This window comes from Monopterus albus, unplaced genomic scaffold (assembly GCF_001952655.1).
Source record: "Monopterus albus unplaced genomic scaffold, M_albus_1.0 scaffold6.1, whole genome shotgun sequence".
NCBI lineage: Eukaryota > Metazoa > Chordata > Actinopteri > Synbranchiformes > Synbranchidae > Monopterus > Monopterus albus.
In genome coordinates this window covers 2,553,395-2,572,031 of record NW_018127886.1, presented here as the reverse complement: position 1 = coordinate 2,572,031, position 18,637 = coordinate 2,553,395, and the positions used below count along the sequence as shown (strand labels likewise).

At 42.1% G+C, this 18,637-nt stretch overlaps 1 protein-coding gene and 1 long non-coding RNA gene across 2 annotated transcripts in view; one reads left to right on the top strand and one right to left on the bottom strand.

The window, feature by feature from the left end:
- Nucleotides 1–2,599: 2,599 nt before the first annotated feature.
- LOC109970476 (uncharacterized) lies at nt 2,600–3,861 on the bottom strand. Its single transcript, XR_002276420.1, has 2 exons — nt 3,755–3,861; nt 2,600–3,341 (listed from the first exon to the last, which is right to left on the bottom strand). It is a non-coding gene; the product is annotated as an uncharacterized LOC109970476 (long non-coding RNA).
- Nucleotides 3,862–4,757: 896 nt separating this feature from the next.
- neurod4 (neuronal differentiation 4) overlaps nt 4,758–18,637 on the top strand; it is a 14,722-nt gene continuing 842 nt past the window's right edge. The window contains 2 exon segments of the mRNA XM_020618035.1: nt 4,758–4,767; nt 17,746–18,637. The exon segment at nt 17,746–18,637 is cut by the window's right edge and continues 39 nt beyond it. Coding sequence (XP_020473691.1) covers nt 17,752–18,637 — 886 coding nt within the window. The 5' untranslated portion in view covers nt 4,758–4,767; nt 17,746–17,751.

Here is an 18,637-nt window from a genome sequence, read left to right as displayed (position 1 = left end):
TGCAGGATACAAAGACACATGACATATTAGAGTAGAAATTAAGAATTATTGTAGAAATTAGGTGATAAGCAGACATATAGAGGAATGATTACAGAGATAGAAAAGTAAACTGGAAAGAGATGGAAACAGAAAAGTCAAGTTTGTGAAGAAAATGAGAACAAGCAGACTAAAGAAGGCACAAAGTATGGCAAGTGATTAGGCTTTAAAATAATCTGTTTTCTTGCTGGCAAGCCTAAAATTAAAGAGAACAGACAGGGCACACTGCACTACAGGCAAGCCTGCCTAGGTTTCCTTGACACTCCAGACAAGATAACTCCAGCCAGACTATCCAGGACCATAATATACTGATAAACTGGCCACCTCTTTGGGAAACCCCATTTTGTGCAGTACATCTTTATTTAAAACGCATGAAATTTTAATTTTTAAAGCTGAAATTATTTCTATCTGCAATCCTGCATGGTACATTGTGGTGCAACCACTAAAAAAACAACACTCTGCTGGATGACACTGCCATATGACACTGCCATTAGCCCCATTAACTTCAGCATGTAATTCAAATGTTAGCCATCTGGTCAGCCTGACCTTTTTCACCAACAAAAACAAGGTGAAACTTCATCAATGTGACCTTACAGGAGGCTCTGTCATCCTTGCTGTAATTTTAACATTTAGAAATTCAGGTTCCCAAAATATCAAAATAGCTAAATTACTGCTACACATTTTTAACAGCTTTTCTTGTACGTATGTATGTCTAGCTTTTTATTTAAGCACTGGAGCAAACAGATGAAAACACACTGAAGATAAAAGGTAATAGTAAAGAAAACGGTCACTAGGGCTCAACTGTTTGATTGGCACAGACAAAAACAAGCTAAACACTTAGGTCTAAACAGAATTAAACTTCCTACATTCACAACAATTTGTCATTATAGGCTTACAGACCTATAAAAGTGGACAGCATGAGTTTATTGCACTTAACATCTGTATTTTAAAATAATGTAAAGATAACCAAAGTAACTACCAACACATTTGGCAGTTTTACTTGATTATCGTGACAATGTAATGAATCAACTAATTGTCAGGAGTAGTGTTGCACGATATACCGGTACTAGTATGGTACCGCGGTACTGAGGCATTTAAAATGGTACTATACTGCATTTGGACGGTACCGGTACTTGCAGCGCCGCCGGCTGTGCCCGCTTGTGGACAAACGAGGGGCGCGAAGTGCTATATGGCAGTACTTCGGCATAAAAACAAATGAGCAAGGAGAGGCATTTAACGTTGATGCGCCATTGTGTAAACGATGTTTTAAAACATGCATGGCTAAGGGCGGAAACACCCAGACCTGCACACTGAGTTCAGGGAACGACAGGTAATTTACTCATGACATGTGCCCTTTTCAAATGCAATAGTTCAATAGTTTTAAGTGTGCAACACATGATAAAGAGTTCTTATCAAACATAGAAATTGTTTTTCTAAATTTTGATAAAAAAAATGTTTTTTCAAAACGTTAAATGTGGTTACAGCACAGTCGTTCAGTGTTTTACATACATATTTAGCCATTTAATATGTTATAAAGACTGGTAACATACCATTTAAAAACATTGGTCCTACTTAAGACAGGCTATATGTAATGAAAATATTTTTTTCTAAGTTAGAACTTCTAACTTCATACTTTTTATTTACTCACACTGACTGTTCTAAAATTTTTTTGAGTGCAATAAGAAAAGCCTAGTATTTTGAATTTTATTTTGATGTTATTCTAAGATTTTCTATTAAAATAAAGTCAGTAATGACATTTTTTGCCTTCTCTTTTTGTCTGAAAAACTATCCAAAAGTATCGAAAGTATCGAAAGTATCGAAATACATTTTGGTACCGGTACCGGTACCAAAATGTTGGTATCGTGACAACACTAGTCAGGAGGTTTTAAAACAACTGTGCATAATTTTAAAAATTCAATCACCTGCAATAATCAAACAATGTGAAAGTTGTGCTATGAGTATCATGTCAAACCAGTGTCATCTCTAATAACTTATCAATTATTTTTCAGTAGCAAATCAAAGATGATTTTGTCAGGAGTGCAGAGTGTTTTTGTTATTAGTTTTACCGGATTTGGCAAGAACCTATTATTGTCTGCCTAGCAGATTGTTCTCACAAGGGGCATGGAACACTGTTCACACCCACTGTTAGCCAACACTGCTTTGACATCAATATATTACAGTACTGTTGAACAAACATTAAGACTGGAGCCTTCAAAAACATTCACATTAACAAGAATCAAGTATCTTTGTTTATTTGTTGTTGTTCAAGCAGAGTTTTGGAGACTTAATCAATTGTCAGCAACGATGCAGTCTTGTCATCGATTTCAAGGTTGATTAATGTAGCTTTAATCTAACAACATAGTTAAGATCAACAGCCAAACAAAAACAACTTGGCTAAGATCTAGCAATCCAGAAGACATGAAGTTGTATTATTCTTCTTTATGGTATGGGACAGCCTATTGCCACAGAAGAGCTCAGGCACTGTTGTGAAGTTTTTCCTGTTCTGAGGAATGTGCCTCTTCCCTTCTGGTGCATGAACACTTTTCCCCAATACCATATTTGGTATTAGAGGAGTGGAGGAAAGTGGGAGGAGAATGAGATTAGCTACAGACTGTTATGTCAGGGATGATTAAACAAAACAGCTCTAGGACAAGAACCATCCACCACTGTATCCAGCACCAAAAAAGGACACATTCATAGAGATGAGCTGCTCGGAATATAGCTAAGTTTAAGGCAAAATGACATAACTGGAGACGACTACAATCCAACAGGACAAGACTTATGAGAGCAGATGGCTATGTTTAGCTTTACAGTACTGCTAATGCACAACTGAACACATACAATAACAATGCAATACAGTCAAAGCCGGCAAAGATAACATTATATGCTAAATGTGACCAACTCTGACGTACCAAAAACAGTGTCAAACAAAATTAATTCACATTTAAAACAAATTTAGCTTATCCAAAACCAACATGCAAATCACACCCTAAACACTCCGAGATAGCCATCAGTTTTGTGCCAAAGCCGTCCTTTTTTGACTGACTTACCATGAATCTGATCCAGGTTAAATTCAATCTGGAAAGGACAAGCAATTGCAAGTGGAAAGTGGTGAAACAGTACAGAAATAAAAGGAAGCCCTAGGCTATAATCACGACACCTCTGACAAGCGGGCATACAGCAGGATGATAGTGGACAAAGTGTCATCTAAACCAAGAATGAAAGCATGGAAAACATGTGGGACTGGGAAAATGCCAAACGCAAACTCAAAACTCACCGGCGACTTGGTCTTCTGAGAAGTCAGACTGTTCAAAGAAAAATTAAGCTACGTTAAACTGGTTCCTTTCGCTGCCAAAAGCTAGCTCGGGTCAAATTCAAATGCTCTTGAAGATATGTTTCAGTTAGGTAACTTAGATTTACCCAAACCAGCTACTCAATAAAGACAGCATATTTGGCAATGATTATTAAACATGCAAGTACATTGGCGACAGTAATTAGCGCTTAGTCTGATTGCAAACTTGAGCTATCGTACAAGCTAACGTTAGCTTCTGAAAAGTTGCACTTCCGCTAGCAGCCAAAAAGCCAATTCATATATTGAACCTTAACTTAACATCTTTCGAAGGCTAAACCGTGTTATTTAAAAAAAAAATACACTCAAAGATGGTCACATAAAAACAATGATAATGCTAGTTAAGCCGAGCAGAACAGAAAAACCCACCATGGCTGTTCTAAATGAGGTGTGTCCGAGGCGGCGATAAACCAAAGAATGTGACAGATCTACTAGCGGGCAGGGTGAGAAAAGCTTAGCGGCACTACGTCATCACGTAGAGCACGCACTACGTCCTAGCAGGACAGCCACGCTCCATATATAGAAACAAACATCTAGGTATGGCTTCTGGCTAAGTGGCGTACATTATATGCCTATACATAGGCTCATACATTAAAACGCCTTAAACTGCTTATATTATATTTGAGGTGACATGTTCATAGAATTAGTAATTTATGTAAAATATCAGAATTTAAGACTTGAATTTAATCCAAACAGATCAAAGTCAAGAAGGCCTACATGTGGCCTATTCTGCAGTCAGTACTGTTGATTAGGGGATTTAATAAGGTCCCTGTCAGGGACCAAGCAGTAAGGCAAAAGACACAGCTTCCAAAGTTCAAAATAAAGAGTTTTTATTAACCCAAAAGCAAGAAAAATACAAAATTAACATCAGATAAACTGGGCCCTAAAAGAGGTAAACAAAAGATAAGGAAACTCAAAATACAGCAAACTGAACTGTCTCAACAAAACCAACAGACCTAGCAAATGACACACACAGGGGAACATATATACTGACTGGCCAAACCAATAACACACACAAGGGGTAAACTAAAGACACTACCGAAGCAATCAACTAATAAACACTAAACAGACAGCCTGCTCTCAACTAAATATTTCCTTTAAATATAAAGAAATTAACATAACTTGACAAATAAAGTTCTAACATAAACTACCAACAAATAAACAATAAATTTCTCCCAAACTCCCCCCTTTCATGTAATGGGCACTTGGTGCAGTCCAGGCCTCGTGGGAGGTATTTAAACCTGCTGCTTCCAAAGTCTAATCTTTTGGCTGAACCACCCCCCCCAATCCATGGACCAGGAAGCATAGGGTATATAAAGCCTGTGTCTTCCTTTGCATCACATCCTGTATCGGGCCCCCCTTCTCATAACTCAAAAGAAAAGGTAAACATTAACAATACAAAATTAATCAAACGTGCATGCTCATTGATCAATTGTGTATGTCTAATATGAATTACCCACCCAAGTCCATGGCTGGTGGTGGTTTAGGTCCTCACATGGTGAAGGCCAGGACTGAGGCCTTCACAGTCCCCTTCCATAAAAAATGTATATAGATTTTTATGTATGTGCAGAATTTGACCCAGATCCATCCATCTTCATCCGCTTCATCCGGGACCAGGTCGCAGGGGCAGTAGCCTGAGCAGAGTCTCCCAGGCTTCCCTCTCCCCACACACCTCCTCTAGCTCCTGAGGAGGAACCCCGAGGTGTTCCCAGGCCAGCCGGGAGACATAGTCTCTCCAACGTGTCCTGGGTCTGCCTCGAGGCCTTCTCCCGGAGGGATATGCCGGAATACCTCCCCAGGGAGGCGTCCAGGGGGCATGCTAAACTGGTGCCACCTCAACTAGTTCCGCTCAACGTGGAGGATCAGCGGCTCTACTCTGAGCTCCTCACGGGTGACTGAGCTCCGCACCCTATCCCCAAGGGTGTGTCCAGCCACTCTTTGGAGGAAACTCATTTCTGCCACTTGTATCTGCGATCTAATTCTTTCGGTCATGATTCAAAGTACATGGCCATAGGTGAGGGTAGGATCGTAGATCGACTGGTAAATTGAGAGCTTCATCTTATGACTCAGCTCCTTCTTCACCACAATGGACCAATACAGAGACTGCATTACTGTGGACGCCGCACTGATCCGTCTGTCAACCTGCCGCTCCATTTTCCCCTCACTCGTGAACAAGACCCAGAGATACTTAAACTCCTCCACTTGAGGGAGCAACTCGCCCCCAACCCAGAGACAGCAATCCACCTTTTTCCGACTGAGAAGCACGGGCTCAGATTTGGAGGTGCTAATTCTCATTTCTGCTGCTTTGCACTTAGCTGAAAAGCCCTCCAGTGCATGCTGTAGATCTTGAACTGATGAAGCCAACAGAACCACAACATCCGTAAAGTAGACCGCATTACTGTGGATGCTGCACTGATCCGTCGATCAACCTGCTGCTCCATTTTCCCCTCACTCGTGAACAAGACCCAGAGATACTTAAACTCCTCCACTTGAGGGAGCAACTCGCCCCCAACCCAGAGACAGCAATCCACCTTTTTCCGACTGAGAAGCACGGGCTCAGATTTGGAGGTGCTAATTCTCATTTCTGCTGCTTTGCACTTAGCTGAAAAGCCCTCCAGTGCATGCTGTAGATCTTGAACTGATGAAGCCAACAGAACCACAACATCCGTAAAGTGCAGAGACAAAATTCTGCAGCCACCAAAACAGACACCCTCCGTTACCTGGCTCCGCCTAGAAATTCTGTCCATAAAAATAATGAACAGAATTGGTGACAAAGGGCAGCCTTGGCGGAGTCCAACATGCACTGGAAACAGGTCTGACTTACTGCTGGCAATGCGAACCAAGCTCCTGCTCCGGTCATACAGGGAATGGACAGCTCTTAACAATGAGCCCCACATCCCATAGTCCCAAAGTAACTCCCACAGTATGCCATGAGGGACACGGTCAAATGCCTTCTCCAGATCCACAAAACACATGTAGACTGATTGAGGAAACTCCCATGAACCCTCCAACACCCTAGTGAGGGTATAGAGTTGGTCCAGTGTTCCACGGCTGGGGCGAAAACTGCATTGTTCCTCCTGAATCCGAGGTTCAACTATAGGCTGGATTCTCCTCTCTAGTACCCTGGCATAGACTTTCCCGTTGAGGCTGAGAAGTGTGATCCCCGTATAGTTGGAACACACTCTCCAGTCCCGCTTTTTAAAAAGGGGATCACCACCCCGGTCTGCCAGTCCAGAGGCACTGTCCCCGAGCTCCACACAGTGCTGCAGAGGCGTGTCAGCCAAGACAGCCCCACAACATCCATAGCCTTGAAAAACTCGTGGCGGACCTCATCCACCCCCGGAGCCTTGCCACCGAGGAGTTCCTTAACTACCTCGGTAACTTCAAGCAGGGTAATGGACAAGTCCCCTCCCGAGTCCCCAGCCCTGGCTTCCTTTATGGAAGGTGTGTTGAGGAGATCTTCAAAGTACTCCTTCCACCGGCCGACAACATCCTCAGTTGAGGTCAGCAGCACACCACCTCCACTGTAAACAGTGTTGGCAGAACACTGCTTCCCCCTCCTGAGCCACAGAACAGTTCCCCAGAATCTCTTTGAAGCCAACCGAATGTCTTTCTCTATGGCCTCACCAAACTCCTCCCAGGCCCGAGTTTTTGCCATGGCGACTGCCAGGGCTGTGTCCCGCTTGGCCTGTCGCTACCTGCCAGCTGCTTCAGGAGTCCCATGAGCCAACCAGGCCCGATAGAGCTCCTTCTTCAGCTTGACGGCATCCCTTACTTGTGGTGACCACCACCGTGTTCGGGGATTTCCACCGCAACAGGCCCCAAAGACTTTACGGCCACAGCTCCCAGCAGCCACCCCAATAATGGAGGTGAGGAACATAGTCTATTCAGACTCAATGTCCCCAGTCTCCCTTGGCACCTTTTCAAAGCTCTGTCAGAGGTGGGAGTTGAAGACCTTTCTCACCGGGACTTCTGCCAGATGTTCCCAGCAGACCCTCACTATATGCTTGGGCCTGCCAGGTCTGTCCAGTCTCTTAACAGATTTTCTTGGGTGTTAAAGTCCCCCAGTAGAATGAGAGAGTCCCCCGTGGGAGCACTTTTGACCCTGATATATTGGGGAATTATTGTTGAAACGGTAGTATAGAGAATGTGATGGTAAGTCACACCATGTTGAATGTTGGGACTGGTGCACTCTATTTACCTGCATACATACTTGTTTTGTTTGGCTAAAAGGTTTAGTTCTCACTTTACTGACTGTGGTAATTAAGAATGGATAACCTTAGCTTACTGTAGATAACTCATAGCAGACCTAGAGATCACGTCTATGAGTGCAAAAACTGATAAATGACTGCACCCTGAACTCAGCTCCCCTCAACTCTAGGTTTGGGAGCTAACGCAGCTCTTGGCAGAAAATACTAACACTACAGATGAATCTGTTTCGGTCCTGCTCCAAGTGGACATTTGAAGCATCCCCTACTGTATGTAGCTCTATGGGATAGCATTTAATATATTTTTTAACTAATTTATTGTTGTATATATTGTATATTTCCATAATTGATGATGAGCGTGATGCTTCAGAACTGACGCATTTACCCAAAATTCAACACGGCGTGATGACAGCTTCACATTCTCTATTCGGAAATGTGGTGCAGAGTTGAAAAACTATCTCAGATGGGTAAATATATGCACAAATGTGGTCTAGTTTGTGAAAGGAATGCGCAAATGTGTATTCATATTTTTAAGTGCACTGAGCTATGTAAAAGAAATTTAAAATGTGTATAGTAAATGTAAAAACATTTTATAAAATCAATACTGCAATATAGCTTCAAGAGCTGGAAAAAAAATTCCATTCCACCTCATGTATGCCTTTCACTTTGTTTTTATGTGTGACTTTTTTTTAACGCTCTTGTTAGACCTGAGATCTGCAAATGATTTAATCGTAACATTAAGGTTAAGGACAGAGACGAAGACAGAGAGTCAGCTGACCTTATTCTGTGGTGTTTAGACTAAAACATTATTTTTAAGGAATGTTTGTTCCTTTTGGGGTGCGTATTTGACTCTGAAGATTTTGACCCTACTTGAGTAAATTAATACATGTTTGCATTGAATGATTTTGCTCAGCTTTGTGTTAAGGATGTGAGTGTGTGGCCATGCAGGAATGATAGATTACTTTTGGCCCGTTAGATCATGGACGGTGCCATATCTCTTAACAACCTGGCTGAAGTACTGTCTTTGCCTAGCAGGAGCTCTGGCCTCCTGCCTGCGGGCAGAAGTGGTGTCATAATATGGCTCACATATCCTCACACCATAAAATCATGCAATGTAACACTTAAAGTGCACAAGGATGGTAGCAAAGCTAAAGCACCAACAAAATCAGTGCAAAGTCTAATGTGGGCATCATTAGTTTGAGATGTTGAGTTTCTGCAACACATCTTGAAATTAAATTGTCATGTTAAAATACTTAGATTTTCCTGAGTCCTCAAGGAACCTACTTGATTTAATAAATTCCTTTATTTGTTTATGTTTTATATTTACTAGGACTTAATATATAGTTATTCAAAGGGTTGTAGAAATGAGACTAAAGATTTAGATGATATTCATTCAGTCATTCATTTTCTACCGCTTAATCCCTGAACGGGGTCACGAGGGGGCCAGAGCCAATCCCGGCTGGCAATCGGGTGAAGGCGGGGTACACCCTGGACAGGTCGCCAATCCATCGCAAATTTAGATGACATAAGATGCAAAATATACTTATCCAATTGTGACACTGATTCATATTTAATTTAAACATAAAGACCTATGCATGCATTTTTAGCATGCATAGGTTTAGTTTTGAAATACTACAGTATGTTCTTGCCTATTGCAACAGTTCACAACGGGAAAGCTACAAAATAACCTGCCTGATGAAAGAAATGGCACATGCTGTGGCAGGATACAGCCTAATTTGCCATAAGGAGACCACTGACTGACTGATAGTCTCACTCAGCACCATTCCAGATTGATGCTGACAGCTTGGTATGTCTAGTTAGCCTTAGAATAATAGGAAGCTACTTTTCAGCTAGCATTAGTTTTTCATTGACATCTGACAGCAGATCACTATTGTTTATCCCTGGTTGTGACTTTTAACACTAGACATGAAATAAGAGCAATTATTTTCATGATTTATCAATGCCCCATATTAGACTTGTCACACAAATTATACTTCAATAACCACACTCACCTCTAAAGTAGTGGGATCAAATGCGGAATCTGAGGGACGTAGCATTCTAGGCTTCTGCTCTGGAACCAATTTTGGAGCTGCAGGAGCTGGACTAAAACTGATGATGACGCTGAGGGACTGGCAGGCAAATGTAGCAGGTAGCAGAGATGGATGCACATAATAGAATGTATGTGAGTGAAATTGTGGGGCAAAGTGTGGGAGGATGAAAGCTTGAGTGGAGAATAAAGAGGGGGACAGATATAGAAGAACCAGGCTCAGATGTATTCTAAGCTAATGCTTTAATATAGGTCAGAAATATGTTTGTATGGGGGAGCAGCAATGAGCAGGATTTCTGTGTCAAGCTTAACACACGTTATCCTAACATCATTTGCAGCACCAGTCCTGACATCAGTCCCTTATGTTTGTGAAGAGGTGTCATAAGAGGTGTCATAATATTATGAACCAAATTTTGTGGGTCATAATGGTAACATGCAGCTAATAATAAGTGGATCTATTTTGGCTGTTGGAATGAACACATGTCCTATTTGCCTGGCTCCCCAGATACTTTCTTTCTGCTGTAGAGTTGTTGGCACTGATGCTACAGAAACAGAGGAATATAATAGTGTCACACGCTTCACTATAGCTTGAGCCACATTTTTGCTCTGACAAGGCTGAAATTGGAATGTCAGTGAGTCGCACAATCACAAAAAAGAGCAATGATATCACTTGTTCATAAATAGATGTTGCAGTGATGTGTGTTGCTTCCCCTGTTGCATTGCTTCCCGTATGTGAAGCAACAATTTAAACATGTTGTTCACCACAATCCAGATTATAAAGCCCTTTGTATTTTAATAAAACACTGAAATACTAAGTACTGTAGTAATGAATTATAAAATGGACCTTACTTGATATACACTAAAAATCGCATAAAGCTCTACCTTAACCAGTTACAGCATAAAATGCTATTTGCACAAAATGCAACTTGTATATATATTAATATAAAGCAACATAAAAAACACAAACTAGCCTCATGCATAGCTTTTACTATTGATACTACTTGATATTTTGATAATACTACTACTGTTTTTGTTTGTTTTTATTTTTGCATGAACTGTAGTAGGCCTATAGCCCTCTATTTTCACATTTTGATACTGTCCTCTTGTGTACGTTTTCCACCACTGTTTATACACACATGCTCAACTGTGACATAGTTGTAGAGCTAAACGATTACACTAGATGTCACTATTGCACAACAAGAAACCAACCCCCCAGCCTTTGGTATCGACTCAGTAAAAAAAACTCAATGGCCGGTCTGTCTCAATTAGTAAGTTAACAATAATAATATTAATAATAATTGATAGCCTATATCTATTTTATTTTATGAATGCCTAAAGTAAACGGGGCTTTAAGAGTGACATTTTTGCGATGTTAAAGGGTCCAACGTCACTGTGCAGGTCGGAAAACAGATTTACAACTCCTGGCGTCACTGTGGCCGATCCTCCAGTTGAGTAATCAACGATCTCCACTCGTCAGCGGATTTTGGGTACAATCCATCGCGCGTTCAATGGACCTTGAAATCACCGTTTATATGGCTCGACCGTCAAAACAATAGCGACATAAGACCCTTGCTGCGAGACCAACGGCACTTCTGGCCCTTTAATAGCAAATCCAACATGCAAAATGAAGATAAACGACCCAAAAAAGTTACTAAGACCAAGTCCATCATAAAAACAAAGCTGTATATGGTAAAAAATATTAGTAATGGTACAATATAAATGGAATTTTTATTATTTTATTTGTGAAATGTTAGGCTAATATATTCAGCTTGCACCCTATTCACTAGCCAGCTGATTACTGATGAGTAGGCCCAGCAGACAGCTCAGTGTGAAACAGTTTAAGAAGATTAGTAGTGCCTCACGTTTTTCTCATCATATGCAACAATAATCCACCGCAAGAAGCTAATAATAACAACAAGAATAGCCTACACATCTGATAGATTGTAAGCCTGTTTATAAAATCAAAGCAGTACTATTATGATGTCTGCATAGTTAACATAACATAACATATCTAAATTAATTTCCCACAATTATTACACTTAATTGAAAATTCCCCATCTTTCATTTTGTCTGCAGTGTTGTGAAAGCAAATTCAATTATTTCAACTTAAAGGAAATGTTTCAACAGATCCTCTGAGGTGCCCCAAATGACTAATGAAATTATGGCACTTCTCCCATCTAATTCAGAGTGCCCCCCGCTACAGAAGATCTCCAAACCACCTGATTTATTTTTAATGATATTACACCCCTCAGTCGGCTGTGTCATGGTAATAATCATGGCTGCTCCAGCTGCTTCTAGATCACATTAGCCAGTGGGCATACTGCAGGAGGTAGAGGAGGTGCAGGCCAAGATGCTCTATTTCCCTGTGCCCTGAAGGACTGGCACTATCATTAGGTAGCTTCTTCTATAGTCCTGTGGAGCTTTAAAGCCGCCAATACTAGATCTAGACACCGCCCAGGCCCCAGACATCAAAACCATACTGACAAGGGACCATGAAACTAGTGGCAACTTTATTCCTTGCTATTCTTTCAGCATGTGGAGAGACCTGCCAGGACAACAGCCCAGCAGCTGCACCTTGTGTTGGCTCCTGCTGTGACAGAGTCTTTGGTTTAGGGGAAACTGCTAGGGTTCACCTAGTGACAACATGACATCAGCTCATAGAAGTTTGTGTAAAAAAAACAAGAGCAACAAGAAATACAATAAAATGTCAAGTTTAAAAAAGCACATGTGAAACACTTATATTTTCTAATTAATAACCAACATTTTGCATTTTGGGTCATAAGCACCAAAATGATATATAAGAAAAGTCTTTTGCAATCTGATTTGATTAGAAAAGTGCTTTCATCCGTTAGACTAATTTGTGTTGCAGGCTTGTCTAGTTGCTTTATTTGCATAATGGTCACACTGGGAATCAGACTAGGCCACTTGTGGGACACTTGCACCTGATCACTGAGACACTGTGGCTCTTTGCCAATCACACCTCTACAGTTGATTCTCCCAATTAAAATCACCTGTATTCGAGCTTGTATTTGTCAGGTTGTTCAGCTTCAGCTAGATGTCCCTGTACTCTCAGGTTTTATCTTGTGTTCCAAATTGTTGTTTGGATCGGAGGGGATTTTGTATGGGGGCCCACAGATTACCGTAGTTGATTAGTGGTTGGGTGTAATCCTTTCAGCCCCTCACTCTCCAAAACACCCTTGGGATATGCCAGTCTCCCTGAGGACCAGCAGCATGGCAGATGGATCCTCCTCCCCCTCTTCTGCCCCCTCTAACAGCACACCCAAAAAACACTGATGATGTCCTGGGACAGAGGTTGTAAAGTATCCTGAATATGAAACCACAGGCACCTTTGTTTAATGGCTCTCTCCCCACTTAGTGAGAATTGCCCTCAGGCCTGATTCCCATTCTGTAGCTACATTTCTGCCTGATTGGAATGTGTTCCAAATCCATTAGCCCAAAGGAGAAGGAATAAGCTGTACACAATCTGCTCATATTGCTTAGATGAAATGCTCCTAGATCTTATCAAAAGTCACATTGTGATCCTGGAGACTCTAAGTTGTTGACATCATAGTTTTATGGAAATGTCAACCCAGTCTCTAAATACTGGTCTGAAGTCAAATGGGATCGTATTCCTACACAAGGAGGTATCTGATGCCACCTGTGTGTGGCATATCAATCAATATGCATTACTTGTTTTTAAAGTTTATGGCACATGTGTTCATGTGCACAGATACAATGTTCTTTGAGTGGGCTGTGGGTCCCACACTGAAAGCACATAGCCTCCATTTCTGCAACCGAATTTAGAGTATATATACTATGAATTAGAGATGAAGAAACACGATTACGCTCATCTGAACAACTGTGTCTCAAATGTCATCTTTGTATATTTTACATTGAAAAATGAACCTGAGTGAGTTTTCACTGACAAGATTTAACTGAAGTGGAAAGTCCAAGATTCACCAACATGTGTGTGTGGGTGTGTGTGTTATACCACTGATGTTTCCCAGTGTGTATCAGAGTCAGTAGGCCTGTCAATCTCTCCTTCAGGGAATTCTGCTACGTAGTCATCTTCAGCCTCAGTGAGCAGCAGGTATAGAGAACTGAGCCCTGGGACTTCTTATGACACACACACACACACACACACACACACACCATTATTGTAAGCAATAAAATAGCAATATTAAAACTTGAAACGAGTGAGATAAAATGCATGTGCACTAGAAATAGTTGCTAAAATCTCAAAAGTGCTACAGATGAACTTTTAAATACATATGGCTGACAATACCAGACAAAATTTCAGTTTGGCAACAATACAATTATTAATCCCAATAGCACCACCAGCCTGAGCCACATCGCCCCCACCCCTTAGCACACCAACTCTTCTCACCAATCCATGCCCTCTCCATCTTTTATGATCACTACAAGGGGCTCAGCTTTCATGAGCAGACCAGGGAGCATGTGTGTGAAGCTTTAATTCCTATTGTATTCGTGCAGTCTTGGTGTGTGTGAGTGTGTCTGTGTTTTAGCAAAAGAGGGAGAGGGAGATAGAGATGAAGAAAAAGACAGGAACAAGGACCCATCTGTCAGCGCAGCGCACGAATCCCTCCCATTCCACTCTGAGTCCCGGGGGACAAGAAAGAGAGTCAGCTCACTTGTGGCAGTGTTTTTTTTTTCTTTTTCTGTTTTTTTTAATGAAGGGGTTACTTCCATTAATGACAACAACAGCACCTATGTCTAATGTAAGAATGGTAGCATGTTGGACACATTTTTAAACAGACACTTGCTTTGAACAGCTTGTGTATTACTTGAAAATGCCATTCACTACAAACACTGTAAACAACATCTACCAAATCTATCAATTTTCTTCTGAATCTTTTACCATATGTATTAGTAAGTCATGTCAGCAGCGTACTACACAACTTTATTTAAAATAAATGTGCTAGATAAACATTTTGGAGTGTATGCAAATTCTTCAGAAGTTGGTTTAGATTATATATGTTCAATGTGACCTCTTCCAGAAGGCTAGCGATATGTGTTACTGTTTTAAAGGGGAGCAGGACAATTCCCTTTCCGTTAGTCAGCCAGTCATTTGGGAAACCGATGGGGATTTTGGGAGACTGCAGGCTCTAATTCCCCATGTAGGCTGCAGGTGTGGTGGAGGCCAGGCTTATACACAGGGGGGAGAAAAGTAGAGTATATTTGTGTTTTGGGGGGTAGGGGTGAATGTACCTGGGGAGCTCTGGACACATCACATTAGTCTAGAGCTGTTGTGCATATGCACTGTCTGGTTCACATATGACACCCACGCAGTCACATAAACACAAAAAGGACAGGACTCCTTTTTTCTTGTGCCCACATGCCTTTATCGCCAGTGCTCCGACCACGAGTGATTAGGGTCGTTAGCGAGGTGGATAAATGCTGTTTCGGCACGAGACATCATCTTGGCCAACGGAGTGATGCGTGAGCATCCAAGCAACAGATGCCCCCACCCCCAGCGCTTCCTATATATACAGCCATCTGTTAGGCTCAGTTCAATAAAACACTGGAAAAGTGCCTGTTTTTACGCAATGTGTCCGTTTAGTGAAGTTACCATATCCTATTTCCTAGAAATGAAAATATATCGCACACAGAAACACGGACAGCCCATGGAGAAGCTGGCAAAGTTCACTCTCTGTCTCGAGCACAGCTCTGCTCAACGGCGCGCACAACGGGATTGGTGCGGGGGCACGTGCGACTCGCGAGACCCGGGTGTCTGGCCAGTGGTCACAATAGACTCCCACTGCGCCGCGGCTCGCCGCGCACGAGAGCTGACGGGCGTTTATTATGACGTGGTATTTGTAGCCAAAACTGGGGGAAATGCTCGATATTGTCATGGGATTATTATTTAAAAAATAAAGGCTTTTAAGTTTTTCCACGGGTCCTGTTGAGTTGAAAAGTCATGTCTTAGTCCTTGTCAGTGTTAAATGTTGATCGACCTTAACCGTACAAAAACAAAGAAAACCAGGAACAAGCAGAAAATAACAGTGCTCCTATATGTTAACAATACACCTAATGTATCATTTATATGTTTTAGCTTATTAATTTAGCCTTCAACTTCCATTGTCTTGGGTTTTAAAACTAGGCTCCCTCACTTCATCACTGCACCGATCGATTGAACAATCAGATAATCAGACTGGGGGCGGAATATGACGCTAAACATGGAAGAAAACAACTGAATGGGTGAACAGCGCACACACCTGCTCTCTGTGCACCAAGCTGTCAAAATCCGTTAAATAAGAGCGTCTCTGAAGGAAAGATCAGACCAACGCTGTTTAATTAAGTGGAAAATTTCTAATCCAACCGACTAATGAAGAGATACGCAATCGATTAAAATGGTTAACGCAAATTCAAAACAGAATAGCGCGGATTTTTTTTCTTTTTTTACAAAATAAAAACAGACGTTAGGACTTTTAACAGCTATTTAAATGTGTGACATGTGACATGATGTAAAAGCTGTGCACAGTGGCACTGTGGTAACACAAACAGACCTATCAGGTCACATCCACTTACACGTTTGTAAAAGAGGAAAATACTGCAGGCGAGCTTGGCATCAGTGGGAGAAGGTGATGAAGATGTTACTATTATTGTATAGTTATTGTAAAACCTACAAGTTTGCGTTTTTGAAGTGTGGGGAAAAGAGTGGGTGATGAAAACTTGCAATTCTCGTGGATGTAGGATAGTATATGCATGAATGTAAGTTTCTTAAATAGCCACCAGGCGTTCTCAACAAAGTTTATGAAGGCCGTATTTAACATGTGTTTCCCTACGTGCGCGCGTTTTCAACACTGAGCGTCAGACTCTGACCCTCTCAGTGTTTCTGCACCTCTTGATTTAGTCTCCCGGGCGCACGCCGTCTCTGTCCTTGTTTCACATGGGGAAAGCTTCGTAGCCACGAGCCCGCCACGCGCGTTTAGAGGAGTTGATGGTGGGTGGGGCTGCCAGAGGGAGGGACTTACCCGGCTAAAGGCAAAACATCAGCCCGGTCGTGCCATTTGGTGGTGAAAAGTCCGTACGCGTTTATGGCTATCTGAGGGAGTCGGAGTTTTGGATACTGGCAGAGACGTGAAGAGAGAAACATAACGACTCTGGACGTATTCAGTTGCTAGTATTTTACATTCCTTAGCCTTTTACGTTACTTTACGCAGAGTGAGCAGTGGATCCAAAATAGGTGAGTTTACATATTTGTTCCTTTTTAGTTTAAAGTCCAGTATAAAGAATAAGTATTAAATATAAATATATAAATATCAGTGAACTAAACTCAGGCTATTCAGCACATGCACCAACTGGCAGAGAAGATCATCTAAAGTTGATTCATAATAAACTGAAACAAAAATCTTATATTTGCAATATTCCTGTAATTTTGTTCCGTATTACATAGCCCAGACAGTGTATGCCTAAAGTTACATTTAAAACGTTATAGTAATCGATCGCAACTTTGCGCTTCAGGACACAATAATTAACTGGAACTACTTTAACTGGAGCTACTTTAAATATCACAACAAATTCTCTGTCCGAGGGCTGTGTTCCACTTAACAATATACACTGTAGTAATTAAAACATTTATGCTATATGTATGTATTTCGTTGTATGGTCGGCTTGTCCACATGTTTGTTGATTTGTATGTTGCCTATTTAATCTTTGATCTTTATATGCTGAGTAAATCCCATCGTGCCCCAGATTGACAGCATCTCTAAAACCAAACCAGCATAACAGCAGGGGGGGTCATTTCAGCCACCTCATTCTAAAAACAACCATCTATTCCTTAATATCAGAATATCTCAAATTAATGCATTTTATATAATGTTGTTAGCCTGTGCTGTTAGTCTGAGGCACCAGGTCTTGAGTCACATGAGTGAGCTGTCCATCCTGCAGTGCTGAAATGAGAGCACTCCTTTTTATTTTATGGCAGGAGCCAGGCACTGCTTATAGTTCTGGCCCCTAATCAATCACAGTACAAACTTGTATCATTACATGTACATTTTAGGGATTAGCATCTACACTTACACATATTAAATACTGGATTTAATATTGAGTGACTGACCAATTTTAGTGCTGTGTTTCTTCAGATCAAAATGATGACCAAACCATTTGGGAAAAGTGGGGATATGAGTGAGCTGGTGAGCTCCCTCGGCTGGCTAGAGGAGGACGGCAGCTCACAGGATGGAGAGGAAAGCACAGACATGAGGAGCCCCCAGGGCCTGACTGTAGGGGGCCGGATCCACTCCTGCACAGAGCTGGGAAGTGAGGATATTGAGGAGGAAGAGGATGATGAGGAGGAAATTGGACCCAATGGAGAAAGGGCTCCCAAAAGGAGAGGACCTAAGAAGAAGAAAATGACCAAAGCTAGACAGGAGAGATTTCGTGCCCGGCGGATCAAGGCCAACGCAAGAGAACGTTCCCGTATGCACGGGCTGAACGATGCTTTGGATAATCTGCGCAGAGTGATGCCCTGCTATTCCAAGACACAGAAGCTGTCAAAGATTGAGACTTTACGGTTGGCTCGCAACTACATCTGGGCCCTCTCAGAGGTGCTTGAGAGTGGCCAGTCCCCAGAGAGCCATGGCTTTGTGGAGATGCTGTGTAAAGGCCTGTCTCAGCCCACCAGTAACCTTGTGGCTGGCTGCCTGCAGCTGGGACCCGGTCCAGTGATGCTCAACAAGCTGGAGGATAAGTGTAGTGGCCCAGGGGTGGGTGGTGTAGAGGGTCAGGCTGGCCATCCCCTCAGCTACCCATCCCCAGGCCTTCCCAGCCCCCCCTATGGCTCCCTGGAGGCATCCCACCTCCTTCATATGAAGGGTTTCAAGGGGCCTGTATATGACAACCCCTCCCCTACCGAGTGTAGCAGTGGCACCCCCCCATACGATGGGCCCCTCACTCCCCCTCTCAGCATCAGTGGCAACTTTGCCCTGAAGCAGGAGGCCTCACCCCATGAGTCAGAGAGGAACTACACGCCCCACT